The sequence below is a fragment of the Delphinapterus leucas genome, chromosome 2 (assembly GCF_059928025.1).
Source record: "Delphinapterus leucas isolate spDelLeu-1000000601 "Yukka" chromosome 2, BTC_Dleu_Yukka2, whole genome shotgun sequence".
In the NCBI taxonomy this organism is placed as follows: domain Eukaryota; kingdom Metazoa; phylum Chordata; class Mammalia; order Artiodactyla; family Monodontidae; genus Delphinapterus; species Delphinapterus leucas.
In genome coordinates, this window is record NC_143130.1 from 24107925 (window position 1) to 24135788 (window position 27864).

General features: G+C 41.5%; 1 protein-coding gene across 2 annotated transcripts in view; it reads left to right on the plus strand.

Moving 5' to 3' along the window:
* The window catches only part of SFMBT2 (Scm like with four mbt domains 2), a 209663-nt gene that overhangs the window by 91166 nt on the left and 90633 nt on the right, over positions 1-27864 (plus strand). The window contains exons 5-7 of one of the 2 annotated variants that reach the window (XM_022580255.3): positions 8226-8314; positions 9968-10214; positions 18136-18233. In XM_022580255.3, coding sequence (XP_022435963.1) covers positions 8226-8314; positions 9968-10214; positions 18136-18233 — 434 coding nt within the window. Of the gene's footprint in view, positions 1-8225; positions 8315-9967; positions 10215-18135; positions 18234-27864 lie in introns of those variants that run through there. The other variant, XM_089906532.1, reaches the window with a different exon arrangement.

The following is a 27864-nucleotide window of genomic DNA, read 5'->3' on the forward strand; positions in this document are numbered from 1 at the left end:
GAGTGTGTGGACCTGGGCTGGGCAAGATTGGGAGTGAGTGGATTTTTAAAAATTTTATTGGAGTAGAGTTGATTTACAATGTTTAGTTTAGTTTCAAGTGTACAGCAAAGTGATTCAGTTATACCTACATATATATCTATTCTTTCTCATTTTCTTTTCCCATATAGGTTATTCCTATATTACATATAGGAATAAAGAGTAGAGTTCCTTGTGCTAGACAGTAGGTCCTTGTTGGTTTGGAAGTGGGTGGTTTTAAAGGAAGCAGAACAGACATAGTGGATCCCTTAAGGAAAGCGCCACTTCACCTCTTGTGTGTCCCTGACAGGGACATTCCGTGCTGCTCCTCCAAATATTATGTAATCCCACCAAATCCCCTCAACAGTCCATTCCTGCAAATAGATATGTAGGGAGGTACTTGCCTTACTTAAACAGGCAAAATAAAATACAAGAAGAGCTTATTAGAATCAATTCATTCTTCAGTAAATTGCGACTTGCATAAGTTGTAGGAATAATTTAACCGAGAAGTGAAGTTGCAGAGCAACTGCTTAAGCCAGATTTGGAGTATAGGGGTAATGACATCTGGTTTGAATGAATGCTGAGTTCTGTGATTATCTCAAGTGGGCTGTTTACTTGTTTCTATGTGCTTTTGTGCATAACATAAAGAACAGAAGTTTGGTTTGGATGTGGAGGAAATGTACAATAGACTTTAGGAACTATAGTGTGCTCTGTTGTGTCAGTTTAAAATTATGTATAAATAGCTGTGTGTGTAAAACATTCATATTGATGTAAGCACTGTCTCATCTATTCACAACTGATCTCGTTCTCCTAAAAAATACCAGCAAGTTACTGTCTCCAATAATGATCTTTGTGCATGGGGTATCCTGTATATTGTGTTAAGACTATTATTTCTAAGTTTAACCAGAGAGATTGCATTTCACTACCATATAGCAGGTGATCAATTTTATAATAATGTGAAGAAGCAGGAATAGAAGATGAAAGTGAATTGGATTCCCATAATGGTTTATACTGGGAATTATTTTCCATGAGGTAGATTATAATTTTTAAAAATTTTTATTGAAGTATAGTTGATTTACAGTGTTGTGTTGGTTTCAGGTGTACAGCATAGTGATTCAGTTACACCTATATACCTATCTGTTCTTTTTCAGATTCTTTTCCCTTGTGGGTTATTAGAAAATATTGAGTAGAGTTCCCTGTGCTCTACAGTAGGTCCTTGTTGATTATTTTATATATAGTAGTGTGTATATGTTAATACATTTCTTTTAGATTCCACAGGTAAGTGGTATCATATGATATCTGTCTTTCTCTTACTTGCTTCACTTAGTATGATCATCTCTAGGTTCATCCGAGATTATTATTATTTTTTGTGCCAGTTTGTCAGTGTTTCATGATGTGATCATGATGGCAAAGCTAGCATTAACATCCAAGTTAGGGAGAGGCGGGTAAGAGATTAGAAGGCAAAAAAGTCACCCTTTTTTGAAAATTCTGGAAGGAATTTTTATTCTAATTATAATTTTTCAAATTAATAAAATATTAATATGTGATTTTATACTCATGGCCATCATTTTGTATCCATTGATTTGGTGTACAGGTTTATTCAAAGTTAAATTTGGATTGCAAGAAATTGTTAGCCTGTAGTTAAAACATCACTTGGAGACATTTCATATATGTTCTTCTGAAAGAAAACTTACTATGTTATACAAACATTGGAATGCACTGAAGAAGGAATGATTGGCTACATTATCAAAGAATACTTCACTTTTTACAAGGGTTGATACTTTACCACTTGAGTAATAACTGCTAGGAAGCTTATATTTATTTCCTCATTTAATCCATACAACCATCCAATGAAGTAGCTGCCATTAAAAGTCACATCTGACCCCATGATAAGCTAGTTTCAACAAAAGATAACTTCTTATCTATTCCCAATATTGAGGAAATCTCTAAGCAATGTGTAGAATATTAAGTAGCAAAGGCCTTTCTTTTTAAGGGATAAATTAAATCATTTATGCAGAAATACTGACCAAGGTTTTAATGAGTATGGCATGAATGTTAAACATTCTAATTATGTAGAATATTCTGAGGTCAACTTATTTTTTCTGTTTCAACCTAAGGTTATCATTGTCTCCATCATTTGCTTCCAACAATTCTTAGATAATTTCTTTGTTGAATTCTGTTCTTTGGAGCGAAATAATAATAATATTTCTTTTTGTAATTATACAAGTATATTTATATAATGGAAAGAGGTCTGAAACTTTGAATTGAAACTTTTCCTCCATTCTGTGTAAGTTCTAAGGAATGTGTGTGTATGTGTGTGTGTATTTTTGTGCACGTATATATGATTTTTATGACCTTCTTCACAAGTTATATCTTAATTGAGGCTGTATTTATTATTAAAGACAGAAATACTTCTGTCTATATGTTTGAACCCCAGTAGTATGTAATGTGGTCCATTGCACTTAGTAGGAGCTTATCAGTCCTCTCCAATCATTTTATGATCTATTCTCTTGTTTGTAGGAACAATTTAATTTGAACCCTATGTGAAATATTAGTACAGATTCTTTCCTTTAAAAATCTCCAAGGGAGAGAACTCTACAGTCTTTTATTCTTAATAGTATGTGTAAGTGCTTCCATTTATAATTCAAGCTTCTCTGTTGCCTCATTTCTTTAGCAAACTCTGTGTTAAAGAATCTTTTCCCGATAAGTCAAAGGCTTGCTGCCTCACATTTTGTAACGGCCCAGTTCTCTGGTGAGCTGGGAGTAGCTGTGGATTGAACAGTCTTATTTATCTCTTCTTCCTCCAGAAACCCCGTTAAAGTGATAGTAAAGGAATAACAAATACATAAACCAGCAACAGAAAGAATTGCAGAGGCACCAGCGCAGAAAGGAAATTTCATGTTTCTGGTGGCCTGAGAGCTGATGAAGGCTTGGTGACTGCTGCCGCAGCCCTGGACACATGTGCAGGCTGCAGCTGAGGGGGCCCTGGGATCCCCCGCAGGCACCGGACTTTGGATTGAATGCCCGGTGGGTGGGAGTCCCCCGTGGCGCTGAGAAGTACAGGGTTGAACGGGATGCTTGTAATTGGAACACCTCCCAGGCTCTGTCTCCCCTACCCCTTTGGTACAACCAAGGACCAGAATCCACAGGCTCCTCCCTCAAGCTCACCTCTGAAGAAATGGGCAGAACTGACCGGGGAGAAGCAGGGAATCTAGTTTGGGAGTTTGCTTCACAGAGGGGAGTTGCTTAGTGCCCACTCTGAGTCAAAAACCTCTGTTCCAGGACACGAATCTCACTTTCAGGCTTTCTCTAGTGTCCAATTTAAGTATGATGCACGACTAAAGGCCACCAGTCACTCCAGGAGAGCCTCTGATACAGGAGAGAAAGAGGCAGATAAAAAAACAAAAAATCCCATAAGAGTCAGAGGATTCAGGGCACAGAAGAGGAGAACATCCTCTAATTACTATAATGAGGGGTTTTGAAAAATGGCATCTGGTAAGAAAAATGTTTAGAAGAAAGGAACAACCAAAGAGCAAGAAAGAACCATTACAAATTAAGAACATGACTGATACAATGGATTCAAGTTGAGCAAATGGCCAGAAAGAAGAACAAAATACCCCTGTTTAAACTCTAGGATTGTAAGGAATGTGACTTTCCTTTTACCCACAGTGTGTTTGAGTGAAAGTGGCCTCACTGTTCATGGTAATTGTTCTCCCCATCTTTCAAATGAGCAGAAAGGCATGATACAGCCGACTTCTCCATGGACCTGTCTTTTCTATGTGGTGACAGGGAAGGAGAGGTAAGTGTGTCCATCTGACCCCACCCAGCCCAGGTCTCAGTGTTCAGGATCTGCCTGAATGGGCAGCTCGGATGGGTGACTTTGTGTTCCCCCAGACCAATGTCCGTAGGAAACAGTATCCTTGAGAAATGGTGAATTACTTTATGTTTACATGTGCTCAGTGGGGCTGGAAATCCACCAAGAGTGGTGGTTTCCCAAATTCTGAAAAAATGATGGTAATCTTCTGCCTTTCATTTGGAATTCCTATTATAGACAGCTCTCTAATAAAGCAGTTGTAGGATTTGGGGGTCATCTAAAATGTCTTCATAAATAGAGTGTGTGTGTGTGTGTGGGGGGGGTGTTTCCTTTTTCTGAAACTCAAGTTCACGATGGCTTCCTTAGGTGAGATGTGGGTACCTCTCCAAAATGAGGTATGAAAATGAAAAATGTAACTGGGACTTTTAAAAAAGAGAAGTTGACTGTTTATATAATGTTATAACTGAGTAGAACCTTGAAAACATGTTCATGAGAACGTTGTAGAAAGATCCGGATTTTATTCTTCTTATGGACTTCCAGGAGATTCTCTCTATAAGTTAAAGAAATGGGAAAATGATTACCAAGTTGTGGATACACTTTTATCCACCTAAAGTTGCGGATTTTCTCCAGTTTAATTCATTTCTTTCTTGCTGTAAAGTTCACATTTACTGTAGTTAAGTTGCGTGTTAAGTTTTCTGAGATTTAATGTGCGGATCATTTGAAGAAAAAGATAAGGACCATAGGGCAAGCAGTTGGTTTACATTTGAGAGAGATTTTTCTTACATTCATACGCCTTGATTTTGAGTCTTTGAAGAGAGATGTTCTGTAGTAAATTAAAATTCATAGTTTAAATTTTTTTAGTTAGAAATTTATATGTGGAAAATTACAGGTCAGCTTGTATTGCAATGAATTCTCAGGGCTTTCTGGGCAGTTTTTATTGTACTCGAATTTAACTGAATTGAATATTGTCTAAAACAAAGGCATTGCCTGGGAATTGTAAATTCATCGGGCATAGTTTTGTATATATGGCAGTACTTCTTGTCATAGATCTTTACATTTGAAAATTGAGAGTTTTGAGAACTAAATGTCCACTGAAATAGTTGTTCTAAAATTAGCACAGTTCCTGAGAACTGTTTTCTTTCTACTTTTTAACCTAAAATGATGGGTGTACCTTTTGTAGCTAAGATACATTTTTCCATGGAGAGCCATTTGTCTAGATATTCTGTGGCAAATAAAAGCTTGCTTCAGAGCCTCGTGCAAAAGCATATTAATGGACAGTTACAGGACCTTTGGAGTGCAGGGCCCCAGATATGTAAATTTCACAGCCATCTCCAGCGTTCTCTTGCTGTGACTCAAACTATTTAAATTTCAACACTGCACAGTGTCTTCACAGGGTGCATACATATTTCAGAAATTCTAATTTAACTTTGATTACATGGATGTTAGAAACAACCCTTAAATGAAAAACTGAGTTTTCTTCTCATAGGGGATGTAGACATAAATTCTGTCAGTCACAGTACCATGTTTCCCTCGACTGTGCTAATTGTCACCCTTTTGGAATAAAAAATGAAATGCATATTTATTGGGTGCTGTTGTATATTTTGTCCTAATCTTGAAACTTTTTTTAAGCAGTCATTTTCATATTATCTCTGTCATGCCTGCAGTTTAGATGGTTGATCTCTCTGTATGCAAAAGCTTTGAGAATCATAGATGCTAGTGGAAAGACTCCTTGTAAGTTTGGCATCTGCAAACTCGAGTTTGAGGCTGGCTCTGCCCTTGTTTTTCCAGTGAACTTGGGCGAGAGTTAGTTAAAAACAGCCACCTCATAGTATTATTAGGATGATCAAAAGATACAAAGTAAATTAAAAGTCTTTGTAAAGTGAAAGATAAATACAAATTTTAATTAATTTATCTGGTATTCCATTGCTTTGGTCTTCTCAGTCACCTTAGGCAAGCAGCAGAGCTGTCTTAGTGCATTCGGGCTGCGGTAACAAAAATACTGGGCAGCTTGTAAACAGTGGAAATTTATTTCCCACGGTTCTGGGGGCTGGATCCAAGTCCAAGATCAAGATACAGGCAGACCCCATGTCTGGTGGGGACCAGCCTCCTGGTTCACAGACAGACATCTCGCTGTGTCCTCACAGGGAAGAAGGGGCGAGGCGGGTCTCTTTGATGAGGTTACTAATCCCACTTATGAGGGCTTCAGTCTCATGAACTTATTTAATTCTAATCACGTCCCCAAGGTCCCACCTCCTAACGCAGTTACATTGGGCATTAGGATTCCACAGATGAATTTTGGAGGTGACACAAACATTCAGTCCATAGAAATGGGTGTAGCATTGAAAAATGTTTGCTGCACTTGCTAATGATGGAAAAGGATCCAATAACACAGTTTTTTGCCCCAAATATATGCATTTTCTTATAAGTATGTATGTAGAAGATGGTATTTTATTTGAGGAAAAAAATCCGGAGTAGGAAGAGATGTTGAAGAGGTGGATTGCTCTTTGCTAAGTGGGTCCAGGTCTAGGACATTGTTGTCCCACCCAAAGCTGGGCTTTCCAACTTTGCCCAAATCCCTTTCGTCTTGCGTGAGTCCCTTCCATTTTCATGTTTCTTTTGGTCTTATGATCATTAATGGGTGATGGTGGGAGATATTGACTGAGCTGCAGGTTAGTGATCGAAATAGCAGGTTGCTGCCACTGTTCCCTAAGCTGTTGGCAGTTCTGCCAAAGCATGTTGAAAGTTTCCATCTGCAGTTTGTGGGAATAAATAAAAAATATCTGGCGAGAATGTGTAATAATTCAGTATATACTTATAACAAAACTAGAGTTGTTATTTATTAATTGCATAGACGTGCCAGGTATGGTTATATTTTTCTGACGGGTGTATCTTCTTTAATTCTTATAGCATCGCACAAGCAAAATGTTGTAGCACTAGAGGAAAGAGTCCAAGAGAAATTGGGTGAATTACTCAAAGTCATGTAGCCAGTGATGGCAGAGTCCAGCTCAGAGTCCGGGTCTTCGCCACACCGTGAGCTTGCTTTTCCCACCACCGGTGTGGCCTATTTCCCTTGGGTAATAACTCTGTTCCTTTAGGTTTGAGCTAGAAATGGTTGCATCTTGCTTTGAAGGAACCTAAACAATCTATGAACTGCTTGAGTCTCGAACCTTTCACAGAGGCTGTGTATTGAGCGTGGTACCCTGGGCAGTGTCTGGGCTTCATGGGATGTGAAGGTCGGAATCACAGTGGGTGGATGGGAGTCTGGGCCAGTGTGCTGTTCCCATGTGGCCGAGGTTGTGAATCCTCTGGTGCCCTGAGAAGGCTTGGGGCCTCTCCCAGGGGTGGATGTAACCTTAGCTTTGGGACATCTGTAGCCTGGGAGCTACGGCAAGAAAGTTACATCCTTCTCAAGTCTTGGGTTTGAAGCACTTGTAGAATGCTGGCTCCCAAAGGCCGATATTTCTTTTGCAAAAGAGGTCTCAAATGCAGTACTCTCACACCGCTGTTTGGGGCCCCAGACAGCAGCCTCTACCTTGGCTTCTCTGCCGTCAGCTTCCTTTGTTTCCCTTCAAGCCTTTATGCTATTTTTCAGATTCATCTTATGCAGAGATTTCCTGTTTATTAAACGTGTGTGCTGGCTTTCTGGGCTGTCCACCGTTTTATTCCATTATTTCCCAATGCTCTGTGCTCAGGCCGGGCCGTGTGTCCGAGGGCTGCACTTTCTCCATTTCCTCCCTCCGTCACTCTCATTAGCATATGCTGTTCCTCTCAGCCTGCAAATCCCTTCTTCCTCTTCTCTGCCTGTATAATAAACCTTTATATAATTCAGAGCCTGGCTTTATTTCCCCACCTGGAAATAAATAAAGCACCCTCATGGAGCTGTTTCTTCTTGGAACCTCCTAAATTCTGTGCTTTGGAATATTTTCTAGGTTTTTTAAAAATAATTTTATTCTTAATGGTTAGTTAATTAATTCATTCATTTTCTTTTTTTGGGCTGTGCCACGTGGCATGCGGGATCTTAGTTCCCCGACCAGGGCTTGAACCTTCCCCCCGGCATTGGAAGCGCGGAGTCCTAACCACTGGACTGTCAGGGAAGTCCCTCTTCTTTGTTGTTTACAGAAGTTTCTGAACAGATGATAAGACTTCAGGGCTTCACATTCTTTCATCTCCTTGGTGCCCAGCAAAATCTAGGCACGTGGTAGGTGTGAAGTCACCCACTGCTGACAGATTTGTTGTTGCCATTTTAGTACTTCATTTAAGCACAGCATTTAAAACGAAGAAAAATCATGAAAGAACACATGTGTACAGAAAAGTGCTGGGATTTTAACATGTTGAAAGCTCCACTGATTTGTTGAAGTGTGGTTTTTTTTTTTCTCTCTCTCCTTTGTCTCACCAGCAATCAAAGAGAAGTACACGGACTGGACGGAATTTCTCATTCGTGATTTGACTGGTTCCCGGACGGCCCCAGCCAGCCTCCTAGAAGGTGTATGTATTGTTATCCAGCTATTCTCTGTCTGAAGCAGCACAGTTACATGAGCTCACACCTAACAGCACCTTTGCATATATCCTTCTGCGGGTACATGCGTCCACACGGATATCGGTGTCCAAATAGCGTAACTTCCTGTCTTTTCCCAAATTACTTAGGTTACTGATTCTAATGGCACTGAAGAATCTTCACCTTTGGTCCAATCAATAAGTGGAAAATTTGCTTTTATATGAACACATTTTAAAATAATAACATGTTAGGATAGGTATCCACTATCCTATATGTTTAAGACTCTTATGTTAGTGAATGTATATAAAATCCTGTAGAATAACTGTTTTGTAGAGGTGATGACTAAGCATATATGTGCTGGGGTGTAGTCTCAAAGTGTATTGATAAATGGTTCCATTAACTATTGTATTCCGGCTGCATTATGCCGAAATTTAAACACATACACGTTAAGTAATAGAAATGGCTAACCATATTTAAATGTGGTTAAGGTCATTTTAAGGTACTGAAGTAAAAACAGTTTAATCTGCAATCTTGATGGTGATATGAAAATGATTTTATCATAAAACATTTTAATATTTACATTCTAGAACAGGAAGAGAAATGTACTGTTATAAATAATTACTGAGTCACCAAATCTGTTTGAAGAATGCCCCTGATAAAGGGGAGAACACAATGAATGACCAAGAATACAGTGTGGATTTTGACAATCTCATTATTCTCTTAACATTAACCATACATTTCTCACCTGTCATAAATGATATTGATATTTTGGAACACCACGGTCTAATATATAGTCTTCTGGTTTTGTTTTGTGATGATTTTTGCCTCAGGTAGTTTTGTATCTCAGTGGCTACTAATTTAATTGTTTGGTTGACAAATCAAAACGATGACTGTTCACCCTTTCAAAAGGACAAATTGTTTTACTCTGTTAAATTTTTTAAACATATTTGCCTGCAAGGCTGGCTGAACAAACACCCTTTTCCTATGCAAACATGTGCTAAGAAGGTTGCTTAAATGGGGCAGGTGTTATATATATTTTGTAAACCAACTATGGGTTTAAGTGTACAAATTACACAGTAGTCTAATTTAGCTGATTATCAATGTGTATTAGGCATCCATCCAAAATGTCCTCTACACATATTCATGCATTACTCACGTAATCAAAGTACGAGAGTGTCCTGCTTATGAGCGCGGGGCCATCGTAAGATAAACGTCTGCTGAGTCAAGGTATAAATTGATTGCCCCATATCAGATGTGTCCGTCTATGGGAAGAGCAGACATTTCGCTACCGCATGTTTTCTAGCTCGAGGCAAATTTGGTGTAACGCTTCTTAAAAGCACCCTCGTTCCTCACAAATGCAGTTTTATCTGGGAAGGGTGATTTGTTTGGTGAGAACTTAGCACAAACTGTCATTTTCGATTTACTTGTGGCTTTGTTGTTGGATACAGAGTCGGGTATAATGGATGTGTGTGCGGGAGGGGAGGGGAGGGGAGGGCGGGGGCAGCGGGGTGGAGGGAAACACCAGACTGTTTGCCAGTAGCTTGGATGATGGTGTGAAAAAATATTATCTTCTGCTGTCATCTGTTTCCATGAGAACCTTAAAATAAAGTTTAAAATAAGGAGTTTTGCTTCTGTTTAAACAGCCTCTGCGAGGGAAAGGCCCTATAGACCTCATTACAGTTGATTCCTTAATAGAGCTCCAGGATTCTCAGAGCCCTTTTCAGTACTGGATAGTTAGTGTGATTGAGAATGTTGGAGGAAGATTACGCCTTCGCTATGTGGGATTGGAGGACACTGAATCCTATGACCAGTGGTTGTTTTACTTGGATTACAGACTTCGACCAGTTGGTTGGTGTCAAGAGAATAAATACAGAATGGACCCACCTTCAGGTAAGGGCCAGAGCTTTGGCTGCTCTCAAGCGTTTTAGAAAGAGTTGTGATTATTTTCCTGGATGTCTCTCTGGAAAATGTATTAGCTCTGTGGTGTCTTTTACATCTGTACTTGTGGATATGAAGCGTTTTAACTTCAAATACTTTCTGTAGCAAATAGAACCCAAGACTTCTATGAATAGCATTCAAAAATGAGAAAGCAGAGCTGGAGGTCGTGGAGAAGTTGATCTGGTTCCTTTGCAATCAATGGTTTGGAAATGAAACACACACTATAGTGGGACTTGGTGATATTCTCTATTTTTCTTTAGGAATTTGATAGTCTTGCAAGTAGGTTCTAAAGTCTTTGTACTTCTGCCCGTCCACCCATCCACCCACCCACGCATCCATCATCCATCCACCCACCCGTCCATCCATCCGTCCATCCATCCATGCATCTGAATATCCAAACCAAATGCTTATCATTATGTTATCTGTCCTGACCTGGAAATAGCAAAGAGAAAATCATCATGCTTTTTTTCCTGGCATATCATAGACTTTTAAGCAGCTTCAAATACCTTGTCAAATGACTTTCCAGAGACTTAATTGGGTAGAAGAGTGCATTATTCTTCCTGACATACCTAACTGGGCAAAAATCTCAATGTTTATGAAATAACCATTCTTGAATGTTTACTACATGCCAGGTGATTTTACATCTGCTCTGATGTGTATTTTGATTCCAAAAAACTACTTCATGTGACTATTTCCTTTTACAGCAGAGAAAATTTGAGACTGAGTTTAAGCTACTTGTCCAAGATCACCCAGTTTGTAGGAGGAACGTGCTGTAATTCAAATTCCCAGGTCCCCTCCCTCTTCCATCCAGTTCCCCCTGCTGCCTCTGACTGGCCTTACCAACCTTTCGATATGTAGCTTCAGAACAAAAATGTTGGATTCTTATGGAATTAAAGACGCCAAGGAAGGAATACTCCTTTCTTCCCAAATTTGCTGATTTTCATTTTGGTCAATTTCACAGGTTTATTGGAAGCAAAGACTTGGCTCTTTCCTTCATTAAAATTGCCAGAGACTTTTTTTCCCTCCCATCTTAGTTGCCAGTGTTAGTCTTGAAGACATGAAGCTGAGGCGTTGTATTTCCCTTTTCCGTCAGTCAAGGGCTTTAATTGAAAAAACGTCTTGGTTCTGTGTGTCATGTGTTTGCATTTGAGTTGAATTTGACAGGCATATAGACATAGAACATGGTATTTTATTAGTATTATTGTCGTCAACGTTTTGAGAGGCAGCCAGGAAATCCATTTATACCCTGAGTAATGTGGGGATATGATGACAAACGAAGGGCCTGTCAGTTCTGTGAGAAGAGATCTAAGCTCACGTTTGCCTTGGGATTCATAACCTGGCAGGAGAAATTTACTCTGTGCAGAAAGTTGGGGGTATAAGTCTTAGCTCGGTATCTAATTGCTTTATAAATGTTAAGAAAAACATATATTTGCCAGTGCAAAAATTTATAGCAAAGCAAAGGATTACTACTGGCCCTTAGGTTCTGTGCAATGTGCCCTTCCTGTGACATCGTGGACTCATAGCCAGCAGCCAGAATGGAAGGTGTCCCTGCAGAAACTAAGGAAGCATTTCCATAGGAGAGTTCTCTCTCTTCCTGTAGATAATTTGATGTCTTCACAAGACAAGAATGAATTGTGTTTACTCACCTTAGTAATTTTCTGGAATTGTCCATTTCACTGAAGACTTTGGAAAAGGCATTCATCATCAAGAGGTTATCTTCCCAACATTGAAATTGTCGGCAGCTAAACTTAGTTTGGGGTACTGTAGGTTTAAAATGGATCTTGGTCAAACCAAAAACATCAGGAGACTTTTTGTTTCAAGCAATAAGTCCTGATGGCAATGGCAAAAAAAAAAATTGTCTGCAGGAAAGGCTATGGATGGGAAGAAGAAATTAAAAGGTGAAAGGACACCCCCAAATGTGACTCTTAGTTCAATTAATCACCCAGGTTTTACACATGGGAACAGAACCCAATCCTTCGCGTAAATGAATTTCAGAACCCAATGTGACTTGTTAAACTTAGATGGTAGTGCTCTTTCCTTGAATGAAATCTAGGTGGGAGTAAAATTTCACACTTGCGTAGAAAATACTAGGCTGTTTTTTCTTATTCCCAAACACGCTTAAGTAAATGAAAAGTGTTCATCATTGACTGGTGGTAAGTAGAGCTGGAAGGCTTGGGGAGAAGAGCAGGTAAGAGAGACTGTGGGTATAGAGTCGTCCCTCGGTATCCACGGGGGATTGGTCCCAGGACCCCGAGGATACCAAAATCCAGGGGTGCTCAAGTCCTTTGTATAAAACAGCACAGCGCAGCTGGCCTTCCGCATTCGAGGGTTGGAGGTGCTCCGCACCTGTGGTTTCCCCTTCCCAGGTTCCGCGTTCGCGGGCTCCTCCACATCTGTGGTTTCTTCCATCCACGTGTTCCACCCACTGCAGGTGGAATATTCAGGACCTGTGGGCCGGGAGGGCTGACTGGACTTTGAGAGTGAGGCCGTGCCAGGTCAGCCTACTCTCGATGCCCTCTTTGCTGTGCTGACATCAACACCTTTGCTAAAAGTAACCATAGCTCCTCCTTTCCTTTCCTTATTCTTTCTACTTCTTGAGGGACACAGTATTTCTTAACTGTTTGGTGTGAATAGAGGTATAGAAATAGGTGACAGGAAGTAGCTGGCTAGTCAGTCTTCAAACACTGGAGGAGAAGGTGCTGGCTTTTATGCTGTCCGCCAGCGAGAAGCCTGCATCCCATCTTTGGGTGGAATCAGAGGACACGGGGTGGGGGAATGGGGAGGTTAGAAAGAGGGGCAAAGCCACCTTGCCCCACTCGACCCACCATCAAGATTGCCGTGCTGCCGGGGTAGGTGGAGTCCAGCTTCAGTGAAGACCAGGTGAAGGAATGGAAGAGGGTAAAATGCCAATAATCATGGGAGGGGCAGTGGCTTCCCGCGGTCCTTAGTGATTCAGGCGTTATCAGGACAGGACTGGGAATCCACGGGTGCCTTTTCTTCAGTGCTGAATGGAAGGCAAATCATGATTAGACAGACCTGGAGCTGTTTTTCCAGCTGTGTACCCCTAACGCCTCCCCTCATTTATTTATTTTCCTGCCCTGTGGCCTTCTCTGTGTTCCTCGAGCTTTCTATGCGTGTCCCCTCTTTTGGAATGCTGCTTTACCATGCCCCCACTTCATCCAGACCTTGGATGAGAGGATTTCACTCACCGCTGAAACTGAAAGTGCGGGACCCATTCTCTGCTGTGTCCCCTGACACCCTTCCCAGCACATAGTAGGTGCTCAGTAAATATGTGTTGAGTGAGTTGACTGAATAAAAACTCGGGTGTGTCTAGACAGAAGGAAGGAACCAGCCAAGTCCACCTTCCAGGAGCCAAATAATTGATGGGGATTTGGAAGCCAATTTGGAGGGGAGAGCCCATGTGGAGGCACCTCCACACAGGGAGGACTGTACTGTCCTCTTTCCCCTGAAGTGTTAGGGGGGCTTCTGAGCAAGTAGAGATGTGATCTCTTGTTCAGCACCCAGGATGGCTCCAGGATATAAGATGCACGGGAATGTGGTCTGTGGAGTTCAGGATGAGAATTTCTTCCTTTAAAAGGGTCCACGTGTGAACAGAGCTTGAGAAACCCAACAGAGTGGAAGGAACATGGGCTTGGAGTCAGGGTTCAAGTCAGCCTCTCTTTCCACTTCTGTCACTGGCTACAAAGCTTCTGGGCAAGTTACTCTACTTTGAACCTCAGTTTTTACATCTGTAAAATGGGGATAATCATACATTTGCTGTGCTGCTAAGTATTACTCAGGTGATTGGTATTTTCTAAATATTCAATCTGTGATCAGAGTTTTAAGATTATATTTGATCTTCTAAGAAATTTAAGTAGGTCATTGAGGTCAGGGGTCATTTAGAGGCCCCACCTACTTTCCTATTTTTGGATGTTTAGAAAGCAAGATAGAATCTGACATGGTTTTGCAGAAACTAAAGAGATGAAACTTTTTGAAGTTTGAGAAGAATCCTTATCTCTATATTCTTTTGTATATTTTTTCCCTTCATAATCTTTATGTCAACCATTTCCCCCCCTTTTATTTCTATTGTAGGTAGTTTCTGGAGCCAGAAGTTTCTGAATCTAATTCAGATGCTTCTTACTTGAACTATTTCTCATTCAAAAAGGGTTGTTGTTTGTTTTAGTTCAGACTACCTTAACGAAATACCATTGATTGGGGGAGGGGGCTTGAAAAACAAAAATCAACGGTTCTGGAGGATGGAAGTCCAAGATTAGGGCATCAGCATGGTTGAGTACTGGTGAGGGCTCTCTTCCTGATTTGTAGATGGCCACCTTCTTGCTGGGTCCTCAGCTGGACTCTTCTTTTTTTTTTTTTTTTTTAAATCTTTTGGGCATGCTGCACGGCATGTGGCATCTTACTCCCTGATCAGGGATCGAACCCATGCGCCCTGCATCGGAAGCATGGAGCCTTAGCCACTAGACCACCGGGGAAGTCTCCCGGCCTCCTCTTTATGTGTGCATGGAGATATATGTATCTATATCTGTATCTGTATCTGTATCTGTATCTATGGGGTATTGAGAGAGAGCAAGCATGCACTTGAAAGAGAGCTCTTTGGTGTCTCCTTTTACCATGGCACTAATCCCATCATGGGGGTCCCACCCTCATGACCCCATCTAAACCTAATTACCTCCCAAAGTACCATGGTATTGAGAGATTAGGGCTTCAACATACTAATTTTGGAAGGACACAAGCATTCGGTCCATAGCACTTCCCAGTGTCTTTTAAGAAGCATAGATGAGCCTTTCCTTACTGGTCAGAGCCTGGTGGAGAAGGGAGGAGAGGAGGGTGTGAGGTGCATGAATAAAGGGGATCACCCCTCCAGGCCTTCGATCACCCGAGGCTGTGAGATGATGATTTTGTTCACTCCTCTTCCTGCCACACTCTCTGTGACATGGCCTGCCAACATGCACGGAGGGGGACACCTCGTTTTCACTCAGGCTTCTAGTTAAAGATGAATCAGGACAGGTTTTAATTGCTTATTACTTCCCACCAACAGAAATTGACATGATACACTCTATTAAATTACCTGCAACACGATCACTTTAAGAACCTGTTTTATGTTCTTTTAATGGTGCTATTTATTGTCCATACACTTGCCGGCGTAACCAAGCGCCTCTCTGTCTAATGAAACACGCATGGACTGTTGCTCTCTGCTTATTGAAACTAGGAGGTGTTTAGCTTCTGCAGGTGGTTGAGCGTACCGACAAAATTGCAGTTGCTTTTCACCTTTTAAGACAAGGAGTATGCCCTGCCGTGGGGTTAAATTCCATATTAGGATTCAACGTCCGCAGCACGAAGACAAAGAATCTTAAGATTGTAGGACGGAGATAAGAGTCCCGTGAGACTTCCTGGGTGTCTTCACCCATTCAGGCTGCTGTAACACAACACCACAGACTGGGTGGCTTGTAAACAGGACACGTTGATTTCTCACAGTTCTGGAGGCTGGATGTCCAAGATCAAGGCAACAGCAGATTCAGTGTCCATTGAGGACCCACTTCCTGGTTCATAGACAGCGTCTTCTCACTGTGTCCTCACCTGGAGGAAGGGGAGAGGAGCTCTCTGGGGTCTCTTTTATAAGCACTCTAATCTCATCATAGGAGCTCCATCCTCATGACCTCATCACCTCTCAAAGGCCCCACCTCTTAATGCTGTCACCTTAGATGCTTCAACATATGAATTTTGGGGGCGGGGGGCATATTCAGATCAAAGCACCAGGCTTCTTAGGCTACTTGTCTTTGGTTTGGTGGAACGGACGTGGCATCAGGTGGATGCAGCCTTCTAGGGTGATGTGGCTGGTCCAGTCCTGCTCTGCCAGTGTGTGTGAGTCCAGGTGTCAGGAGAGGCTGTGAGCATCCCTCTGGGGGCTGCCTGTCTCCTCGCTCAGTTCTGAGTTTGGACCTGACCATGTCGGGTTTTCATGGCTCTGGCCTTGAGTAATTTTTAAGCCATTCATCTTTTACCCTCTTCTCTGCCTCAGGGGCTCCCCTTCCCACCCAGAGACCTCAGTTACAGACTGCGGGAGCTCGGGCACCAACACTTCCTCTTCCCTTTTTCTATCCCCTGTATGTCTGCAGACCCTTCCTTTGACCTTCTCTTTGGAGGTCACCATCCTTTTCCATGACTTGGTTCTCCTTTTACTACCATGTCGAGTTTGAACTCCCCATCGACCTGCTTCCAGAACCCTGGAAGAGTGGATTTGTTTCTGTTCTACTGAGGAAGTCCAGGGTCTTGTTTATTGTTTCCCTCCTGACCCCGTCTTGAACTGCTGCCCTTGGTGTCCTCTGGGCTTTGCTTCCTAGAATCCTGAATTGCCTTCCCTTTTCACCGAGACTTTGATGCAGTGCCCCTGAGCTGAGCCACTGGTATATTCCAGGGAATCTGCCTCACCATCTCAGGACAATTTGTAGGGCTCCGTGAATTGGTCCTTCTCCCTCCTTTGTGGGACTCTGTGATAAGCGGGTTCTCCCTCAGGACCCCCCCCCCGACCTGTGGAGGTTGGAGGGACCATTCATTCATTCTCTGTAGAGGTGTTTGTTGGGGGGACCTCACTATGTTCCCCCAAACATGTATACCAAGGAGAATTACAGGCTATTTTGTCTCTGATAGAGAAACGCCAAATTGGGGGAAAAAATTCTGCAGCGGTGTAAGAGCATAAATAAAAGGCTAGAAAGAATTACAGACACTATACACAAGTAGAGCCTATCTTGTCATTAATTATCCTTTATGTGACTTGGTGCGTCTGACAACGAGGGGTGGTGGGTAGTGCATTGATAACCTGGCTCCTTCTGACAGCATCTCTCACCTAACCATAATTGTGATAGTCTGAAAAGACTAATAAGTAAACTGCTGAAACACAGGTGCTTCAAGCTCAAGGTGAGTTCAGAAGCTATGATCATCAAAATATATGGCCGCCTGCTAAAAAGCAGACATGCAAGAAATTAAAAATGTAGCCCCAAAGGCTTAATGTTGCCTTTTAACTGTGCTTAAATTCATATTCATGTCCTAGCTGTCTGTCTGAAGTAGCCTGGGTTGATATAGGGAAGGTATAAACATATCTACTCCAAGTGAGTGCTTCTGCAAATCCTATTTTGATAAGGTCTTAAATCTGTTGAGATCAGATCATAAAATTCCCCCGCAGTTTCAGCAGTCGGTAAAAACAGTGCTCAACGATTTTGTTCTTTTAATTTTGTATTCAGACGGTGTAACCTCCTTTCGCAAATCCCTTCCCCCCACTGCCTGGGGGAAAACATGGGCAACGTGATGTGTTAGCAACATTTCAAGTGTAAATATTAGACTTGGTTGGTAAATTTTAATTTACCTTTTCATAATTTCCTGACTTAAACGCAGACTATTTTTAGCATATGAGAGCTTGGAGATTTCGTGAAAAATAGGCTGTCATAACTGCAAACGCCAGACAAGAGTCTTTTCTAGTTTGGAAATTTATCAGATAATAAGTGCTTCATCCATGGATATTACTTCCCAGGTGTTGGAATGGAATTCGGGGCAGTGGATGGATGAAGTGTGGTTAATGTGATTTATACTATTAAATTATGCCCAGAATGCATGCGTATATTCCCTGAAGAAGAGCCCTGTTAAGTTTATTCTTCATTTCTGATCGCAGAATCCCAAATTGCTGTTTAATTTCAGGAAATCTCTTTAGCAGGTGGCCTTTTATGGCGGGCAGGGTGTGAATTCTTAGGGTTGCTGCGCCTGCCAAGTTATTATGAAATCCTGAGAAGATAAAATCCGAGAACGAACCACCCAGTAGAACATTTCAGCCCTTAAACTCTTATGTGATTTGCTGTTGATACAGAAATCTATCCTTTGAAGATGGACTCAGAGTGGAAATGTGCTCTGGAGAAATCCCTTATTGATGCTGCTAACTTTCCTCTTCCAATGGAAGTGTTTAAGGTAAGACATAGATTCATAGCAGTTTTTCTCCTCTTTTCGAGAATAAACTGTGTAAAAAGTTGCCCACATCAAATCATTTCCCACTATTTAAAAAGCTACCTCCTTGGCTGGTGTTCGTTTAAAATGTTTAAAATGTTATCTGTTCCATTTTGCTCTGCTTTGTAATCCTCCCAAATACCCATATTCCAAGATAATGCTTAAAATCTTTTATCAAGTAATTAATAAGGATATTATAAGGTAATTTGAATCTTAAATTTTTTTTCAGGTTTACATTTTTTTTCTCCACCTTGTATTATTATGGAAATCTCATTTTCACCCTCTCACTGCTTACCAAAGAAACAAAAGAAAATGGAACAAGTCTAATTTTGGTATTTGCTCGGTAAAGATGATAGAAAATGATGCTTCTCTTGATGGCTTGAGAAACTCATATGAGTATCTGTTGGGCAGTAGGCCTTCCTCTAATAGACAATGAAAGAAATGTACCACGACTGAAATAGATCACCTAGTTCTTAAAACTCTTAAAAATTATGCTTAAAATTTATATGATGTGTAGAATATTAAGTTCTGGGCAGGAGTGATCCCTCCAGCAAGCGGGACCCATAAAACGGTCTCTATTTGGAGCTCAAGTAGGTGGGAAACAGCTCTACATGGACCGTTTCCTGGGAGTCTTGTGGATGGGCTTGTGATGGGCTGATGCAAACCTGCTTTTCAGTTCCGAGCGGGCACATTTCTGCAGGGCCGTAGAAGTTTCATGTGGAAAATGATATTAAAATGGTGTCTAGGTACCGCCTGCAGCAGGAGTGTGAGGCTCGGACTGGGGCGCTGGCTTCCTGGATTTTATTTACGAGGAAGTCCTCGCTCAGAACCTTAACCTAGCAGGGTGAATCACCGATACTCTTGTTCAGCACTTTTCTCATTGGCAACATTGGACTTAAGACCTCTTCTGAAAATAATTATTAAATTATTATTAGCAGTAATAATCACACTGATCATGCAACATTATCTTGGGCTTTTTTTTTTTTTTGCTAACTGACCAGATAACTTCTTTTTCCTCCTCCTTTCCTGCAAAAAATAAAATAAAATAAAAATTAAGAAAAATAGCATTTACTCTTCCGTGAACTGGCTCCACTGCCTCTTCGGAAGCCAGCCCACCACGCTTGTCACTCGTTTGACCTCTACAGCTGGTGTCCACTGTCTTTTCCCAGTGGCCTTGGTGATATTAAAAAAACACTTTTGTTGAAGTAGAGTTGAGTTACAATGTTGTGTTAGTCTCAGGTGTGCAGCAAAGTGATTCAGTTACACATATATATATGTGTGTGTGTGTGTGTATTTATGTATTCTTTTTCAGATTCTTTTCCATTATAGGTCATTACAAGATACTGAGTATAGTTCTCTGTGCTATACAGTAGGGCCTTGTTGTTGTTTATCTATTAGATATATAGTAGTGTGTATCTGTCAATCCCAAACTCCTAATTTATCCCTCCCCCACTTTCCCCTTTGGTAACCGTAAGTTTGTTTTTGATGCCTGTGAGTCTCTTTCTGTTTTGTAAATAAATTCGTTTGTATCACTTTTTTAGATTCCACATATAAGTGATATCATACGATATCTGTCTCTGCCTGACGTCCTTCACTTAGTGTGATCATCTCTAGGTCCATCCATGTTGCTGCAAATGGCATTTCATTCTTTTTTATGGCTGAGTAGTGGTGTGTGTGTGTATACACCACACCTTCTCTATCCATTCATCTCTTGATGGACAGTTAGGTTGCTCCCCTTAGTGACATTTTAAATGTGTAAATGTGATCGTGATCCTTGCCCTTGAGCAAATAAATTTTATTTCAAAATAAAGTGTGAATATATTTATTTTGGAATATATTATACACATACATTTGAAATGTACACGTGAGGAGTTCACAGAGTGATATAGTGGAAATACAAATCCCCCCTGCCCCCTGTCTAGACACAGGAAGTTGCGGGTCCATTAGCATCCCTCCACCTGACCTTTCCTAGCTGTGGGTAACCAGCTCCCTAACTTTGGTGTTAACCATTTCCTTGCCTCTCCTTGTAGTATTACTACCTATGTATGTTTTCCTTAATATTACACAACTTACTTTTGACAACACGAGAAACAAGACCAGCCCTGATTGTTTCAGGAGAGGGTGTTTTCCTGCTCTCCAGAGTGGAGGATGACTGGACAGTGCCTGGGTCCTAAGATGGCCTCACTTTCCCACAGAGTTTGCAGGGGAGTTGAGTAGGCACAGTCCTGAGCTAATCTTAGGGAATTAGTTGGGTCATCAGGCAAACTGTAGCTTGAACTCCAGGTACCGGACCTCCCTTAGAAATGCGGACGGGTCTGGCTCCGGTTCTCAGAACAGGCCCAGCCCAGCATTTCTGTGCAGTGACTTGAATGTTCTCTAATGCTCCAGGCAGCGGGACCTCGAGGGGTCCCTGAGACCTTGTTCAGCGTGTGGTCAGGACAAGCCAGGTGCCGTTAACAATCTGGGTCCAGCTTATGTTGGCATTTTGTCCTCAGCTTACAAAGATGATAAAACACAGCAAAGCATCTTAGTGCTGGCAGCCTGCTCTCCTCTCACCTCGAGTGACTGAAAGAATCCTGATTCTGTCCTCACACTTCCCTGACAGTTTGGGTGTAGAATTCTAGGTCAGCTGTCACTTTTCTCAAGAATTTAGAGGTATTGCTCCATTTTTCCTTTTCTCCTTGGGCATCTTATATTCTCCTTTTCTCCACTGTTGTGAAATTTCACGATGATAGGCCTTTGCAGGTGTCTGTTTCCATCCAGAACGCAGGGTACCCCAGGTGTCTGCAACTCATACCTTTAATTTTGGGGATGCTTCTTCTAAAATGACGCCTTCCACCTCTCTTTTCTCTGTTGTCTTCTTCATCTGTGACCAGGTGGTAGTCCTGGGCTGGCTATGTAACTTTTTCTTCTTCTTTTCATTTCAGGTTTTCATTGTCTCCTCTGTTTCTGCTCTACTGTCAGAGGTTTTCTCCACTCATTTGTGCTGTTGGGTTTTTATGAGCACTTGTCTGGTGCTTTTTCTCTGAATGCTGCTCTGTTTATGGCCTCCTCTTCTTGCAGCCTGGAAGCATGACTTTATCTTGTTGGAAGTATTGATTTTTTAAAGTTTTCTTTTCCCAGAGTAGTTTGTTTCCTCCATGTTGCTTTTAGTTTCTAACTTTCTTGCTAGAGGCTTTCCTTGGATATCTGAGAATCCTTGACTGTGCGCTCTTGAGTAGGAGATTCAAAAGCTGAGGGCAGGACTGGTCCATGTAGGGGGACCTTCTTTGTATGGAGGCTACTTCTTTGTATGATGGTTTTTCCTCTTTAGCTGATTTCCAAGGAGGAGAATTTCAACTTCCCACCTGGGGTTCAAGGTCGAGCTGCCCGCATTCTAGGAGCTGAGCGGCAAGAAGAGAGCCTGGGGTTTCCGTGCTGAGTTTGTATTTTCCTGTATCCACAGACCAGGGACTACCTGCTTCACCCTCTTCTGAGGAAACTGGAGGACCACTGGTCTGTAGAGTCAGGGAGGGGAGGATACCTGGGGTCCAACTACTTCCTAGACAGCTCCCCACGCTGTCGTATTCTATCACCTCCCACTCGCCCCCAGTTTCAGACATACGTGCTGTTACCGGTTTCTGAGCCTCCTGAAGGTCCTGCCCTGTTCATTAGGCTGGGTCTCAGCTTTTCTGTAGGAGGCTTGGGACTTGGCTCTGTTGAATATGTTAAATTAGTTGCTTCTTGTTCACCTGCATTTTAGCTTCTATTTAGTTTCTGTTCAAGGGGCTTCGCGTCTTTAAAATTCTTTACTGTAATTTTGGTTAGAGTTGAGGAAGAGGTGAAATTAATGTGTGTTTTTAGTCAGCCGTCTTCATGTGGGACTCCCCTTTTTAAAGTCTTGTAGCTTGGACTGTAGGGTATACTCCCACATCTTTCATTCAATGAAACATAACTCCTTGGCTATAGTCATACTCAGTAAATATTTCTCAAATATACGATGAATTATTGAATGGACAAATGCATTTAACTCACCGATTTGAAATACTTTGAGTTAATGTAGTTACAGGTTTAACTTTATTTATTCTCAAATAAATTAGTATTGATATATGGATTATTCTCAGCAAGTCTACTGGGTCTCTAAATAATGAGACTGGTTTACAAGAAAAAAATGTTCATTATTCATGTTTCAATAACAAAAAATATTTTTTAGAACTTATTATTATTTATGCACTTATTATTATTTATGCACTTATTATTTAGAACTATGAATACTAAGACTCAAAATATACAAACATTAATAATCCTCATATATTTTAAACTAATAATTAAGTAACTCAGTAAATGTTTATTGAGCGGTTACTCTCTACATAATTCTCTAGACCCGATTCCAGGGTTTCATAATTGTTTATATTTTCCTCTAAAATACAGTTACCTCCTTCCCTCACTTTAATGTTTTTCTGTTAGAAATCAGACTACTCTTTTTATGGGGTACATGAGAATTCTCCCTGTCCTCAGTATTTTGTTTATAATTAATGGTTGCTTTTTAAAAAATATTTTATTTTATATTGGAGTTTAGTTGGTTAACAATATTGTGTTAGTTTCAGGTGTACAGCAGGGTGATTCAGTTATACACACACATGTATTCTTTCTCAAATTCTTTTCCCATTTAGATTATTACAGAATATTGAGCAGAGTTCCCTGTGCTATACAGTAGTTGCTTTTAAGAGTAGATACTGAATATTTTCTATTTTTCACAGGGCCTACAGGATGTATGGAGTGGGCAATTAATAAATAAAAATTAGCTGAATTGAAAATTCTGTGTTCTTAGAGCTTGTGAGAGGCTTTTATAAATGTTTTCTTTTATTTCAATTTGACAGAAAAGAAAGGGGCAATTTTCTGAACCAGACTTTGTATGGAGGGAATATTTATACACTTAATTTTGAAATCCTGAGAACAACCACTATTAGTTTCCTAAGGCCGTTGTAATAATGTACCACAAACTGGATAGCCAGAAACAAGGGAAATTTATTCTGTCATGGTTTTGGAGGCTAGAGGTAAACATCGAGGTGTGAGCAGGGCCACGCTCCCTCTGAAGGCTTTGAGGGAGACATTGTCCCGTGAGTCTGTTCTCACTTCTGCAGAGGGTTGCCTGCAGTCCTTACCATTTCTTGGGTGTGACAGCAGACCTCCAATCTCTGCCTCTGTCCCCACATGGCCTTCTGTCTACGTGTCTGTCCAAATTTCCCCCTTAGGGACACTGGTCGTTTGATTTGGGCCTGTGCTAAGGCAGCGTGACCGCAGCTTAACTTGAGTGCATCTGCAGAGTCCCTGTTTCCAAATCAGGTCACATTCGCAGGTTCTGGGTGGATATGCCTTTTTTTTAGGGGTTGCTGTTCCACCCAGTACAACCGCATTTCATGGATGTACAGTAATTTAAGAAACCACATAGTAATATTCTCTACCAAGTAATTCCACTTAAATGGAGGTAATTAAGTTCGGAAGCATTGCATGGGGCCATGGGATAAGGTTCAAGCTCTCTTAACAGTTGCTTCATTTTAATCAAAATGAGAGATTTATTGTCCTTAATTTGAGAGAACACTTTAAGTGACTTTTGGTTGCCATATTTTGCTGAGAATTCTGACTTCCCTATTTGGAAAATGCAGGTAAGTTTCAAAACATATATTTAGAAGAAAAATAAGTAATTAATGAAATGAGTACCAAAAAAAGGGGAAGGGATTAAAAAATATTTTTTGTTATTGAAACATGAATAATGAACATTTTTTTCTTGCAAACCAGCCTCATTTAGAGACCCAGTAGACTTGCTGAGAATAATCCATATATCAATACTAATTTATTTGAGAAAAATATTTAGTATATATTCCTGCACTGCAAATCAGCTAGGTGTCTCACTGGCTCTCTTTTTTACTTATTATATTACCTTTGCAAGCCATCATATGATTAACTTATGACACATCCCACTGTCAAATAAAGTGAAATGCCCCAATTTCAATAAAAGCTTTTTACTTTGTCTTCACAAAGGACTACTAGGGTGGGTTTCTCTCAGAGTTTGTTTCTGTCATGAAATGAAGTTAATACAGGGCTAATCCAGTTTTTTGGCCAGGGACTTTTATACTGCTTCAGTTCTAATTCACTAAGTATTTACTACAATATAAGGAGTGGATTTGAGGTAATTTAGTTAAGTTTTAAAAATAGGGCCAAGGGAGACTAGACAATCAGAGTCTAACTATAATGAATGTAGTATTTCATGTGCGAGGCGCTCATAAGCCTTCTATAATTACTGCTACTTTTCATTTTCTGCTGTTCTTGTAAATTGTAATCTTCATTTGTGACCCCTCTTGTTTGCAAATGTTAAGTTATAGAAGTTTCACTGACAACTCCTATATACATCAAAAAGACCTGCAAATAAGAAACAGCAGTTCCTAATTTGCCAGGTAATTGAAATACAGTACTTTCCTCTTAGAGGAATACAGATGTTCAGCCCAGGGAAAGCGGGGGCTTTTCAGTGCACCTCATTTGTGACTACACCTTGTAATTGCAAGGAAAGAACATTATTTGAAATGTCACTAAAATCGTTCTTCATTTTTACCCCTTAAAAAAGTGAAGTTGTTTGAATTTTTTTTTCATTCTTTCTGTTAACAAAATATTTAAAACCTTTGGTGTTTGAAATACCAAAGAAGCTGTTTAGAGGTTTGCAGAAGAGTCGAAGGAACTCTAAATAAAGCATTGAGCTGGGGCCATAAACCTTGCATGCCTTCTATGTCGGGGTCCCTAGATCTGCCGCCAGGTTTGGTAATTCACCAGGACTCAAGGTTGTTATAATCACGGTTACAGTTTATTATAGTGAAAGACAGATGGCAAAATCAGCAAAGGGAAAAGTTTCATGGGGTGAATTCTGGAAACCCACACACACGCTTCCAAGAGTGGTCTCCCAGAGAAGTTGCCCACGGCAACTTCTTAATTCCTCCCGTAGCGTGTTGGGCCAACATGTGCTAGGGATGCTCATGAGAGACTCACTGCCCAGGGCTGTCACGGGGGGCCAGCTGTGTGAGTACCCATCTTGCCCAGCACGTACCCGTCTTCCAGACTCCCAGAGGAAAACTGGGGTGGGGGGGGTCAGTATAAACCATGTGGTTGGTACAGTAGACCACTCTTACATTTAGGGAAGATTTCATGTCATTGTCGGGTTCAGTTTATCAGCTGTGTCCCCATAGGCCAGCCAGGACCTAATCCTGGAAGCAGACCTTTCTCGGGCCTGCAGTCTCAGGCCTGCTACATGTGTTGGTTCTTCTCTTCACACCTCCATTCCGTCCCTTCACACAGTCTGTTGGCTCTACTTTCAGATTCCATCCGGAGTTCAATCACCCTTCACTTTGTCCGTCACCACTACCCTAGTGTAAACTGTCATCCTCCCTGGACTCTTGCATTCATTTCAGAATTTATTTCTGGGCTTGTTACTCACTGCCCCTCTACAGTTTGTTCTTCCAAGAGCAGCCAGACAGATCCTTTTAAAACAAAATTCAGAACATGTCACTCCATTGCTTATGTGGCTTCTGATCTGACTCAGGTGTGATGTGCCCTCTGAGCCGCTTTGCTGCGCGAGGTTCTCATACACTCTGCTCCACCCGCCGGCTTCCTGCTGTCCGTCCAGCACACTAAGTCCTCAGGCCTTTGCAGTGACGCTGCCTAGAAAGTGGTCCCTCTGGCCAATGCCTCAAGGCTTCTTCCCTCTCTTTCTTCAAGTCTCTGCTTAAAATTTAAAAAAGCACCCTCACCTCCATCTCCCCACAGCCTGCTCGGCATTTATCCGCCCACATAGTCTGCATCAGTTTGCTTTCTCTACGTCTGGTCTGTTTTCTTCTTCCTGGAATGTACCCTCCGTGAAAGGAGATTGTTTATTTTCATGACTGCGCCACCCGGTGCCTTGAACAGTGCAGCCCGTCTTAAGCACTCGATACCCATTCTTGAGTAGGTTAGTGAAAAACTAAGTACAGATCTCAACTTAGAAAGTTAAAGGCTCAGGCGAGGTCGTCAGTACAGCTTGAATGAAGTAAGTCCCCGCGAGCGGTTCCGAATAACAGGGGTGACTTTGTACAGAGAGGAAGCAAAGGGCTTGATGGCTCCTGTTTGGCGGGTTCAGTACCAAACTGGTACTTTCATGATCAGCTAAAAATACCCCAGGCCAGTTCTTGGCTAAGTGGAGGAAATAGTTGAGAGCACCGAGAAGAAGATTAGGGATGAATTGAAATTAAGAAAACAGCTCAGCATAAAACCCACCACGTTCTATGACACCCCATTGCAGGTGAGCTTGCAGGGCCAATGTTTGCTTCTTGCTGGACGTGATCACAGAGTAGAGGGAATATTGCCTCCTGTATGTTGCCTGTGGGTTTTTTCTTTTCAAAGCATCTGGCCCTGTGATCTCTCAGGGTCTTGACAATAACGTAGTGTCAGGTGCTACAGTGTATGGTGTATGTATTGTTTCCTCTTTAAACACATAGATCAGTGGACACACAAGGAGCTTAAAGCATGCCCCGGGGGGAACTTGTTAGTTTAGGGACAGACTTGGCCATAAATGACAGGTTTCTGCCTTATGCTCCGTCTGTTTTTCCACTGCTGTGCATGCCTTCCTAATATCACACGCGATTCCTCTGATATGATTGTAGCTGTGAACGGGTGGGATGCGGTTGGACAGTGATGACGTGATGCTTCCGGGTTATTTCCGTTTCATTGGAGGCCGAGGAGAGATGTGATTTTCAGTGAGACACGTACACCCACGATACTACCTACGTTCCCTTCCATCGTTGCCTCCCTGACCAATTCCCCATCAAAATCTGTGGCCAAGGTGGAGGCTATAGGGAGTCGAGGTTATGATAACTAAGGCTTTTACTTCATCAGGACTCACAGCAGGTAAAAAGTGTACCTGGTCCAGTACTTGGATAAAATACCCAGGCTCCTTTGACTTGGGTAGCGGTTGAATGGATCCAGAATTGTGTATCTCTAACTGATACGCATTAAAAGTGCCCTTGACATCTGTAAATAAAGGGCTTCCACTAATGGCAAAGCAGTAAGTTAAATTCAGCTTGCTTTGGTCTCAAGTGATTCCTGTCTCACTTGCTTCATTGCTTCTTGCTTTCCCCATAAGTCATGTTTAATAAACAGAAGGAAGGGGCCGCTGAGAGAAGGCTAATTGAGAAAAAAAGATGCTACATGTGACCGTTATTATATTTTTACACAAACGCATAAGGAAAGGCATTCCATGCACATATTTCTTCTCTGTTGAGAGTGTTCAGGCTGTGCTCATAATACACGGAACATTCCACATCTGTTATTTGGTGCATTTGTAGATTCAGCCTTTAGGAGAGAACTCCTTGTCTATTTTCTCATCTGAGACCTAGGTTACAGGCCAGAGAGAGAAGGTTAAGAGTGAAAAGCTTTCCTTTCTCATTCCATCTGGTCCAGCCAAAGGGGTAAGAAAGGGTGTGAGCCACTGTTACCGTAGATTGTCAGGTTGCGGTTTCTATGGTGACCGACTTTTGCTCTCTTTTGGTAGCTAAATACAGCAGCAATACAAAACTCATAGCTGAGTTTGGCCTTC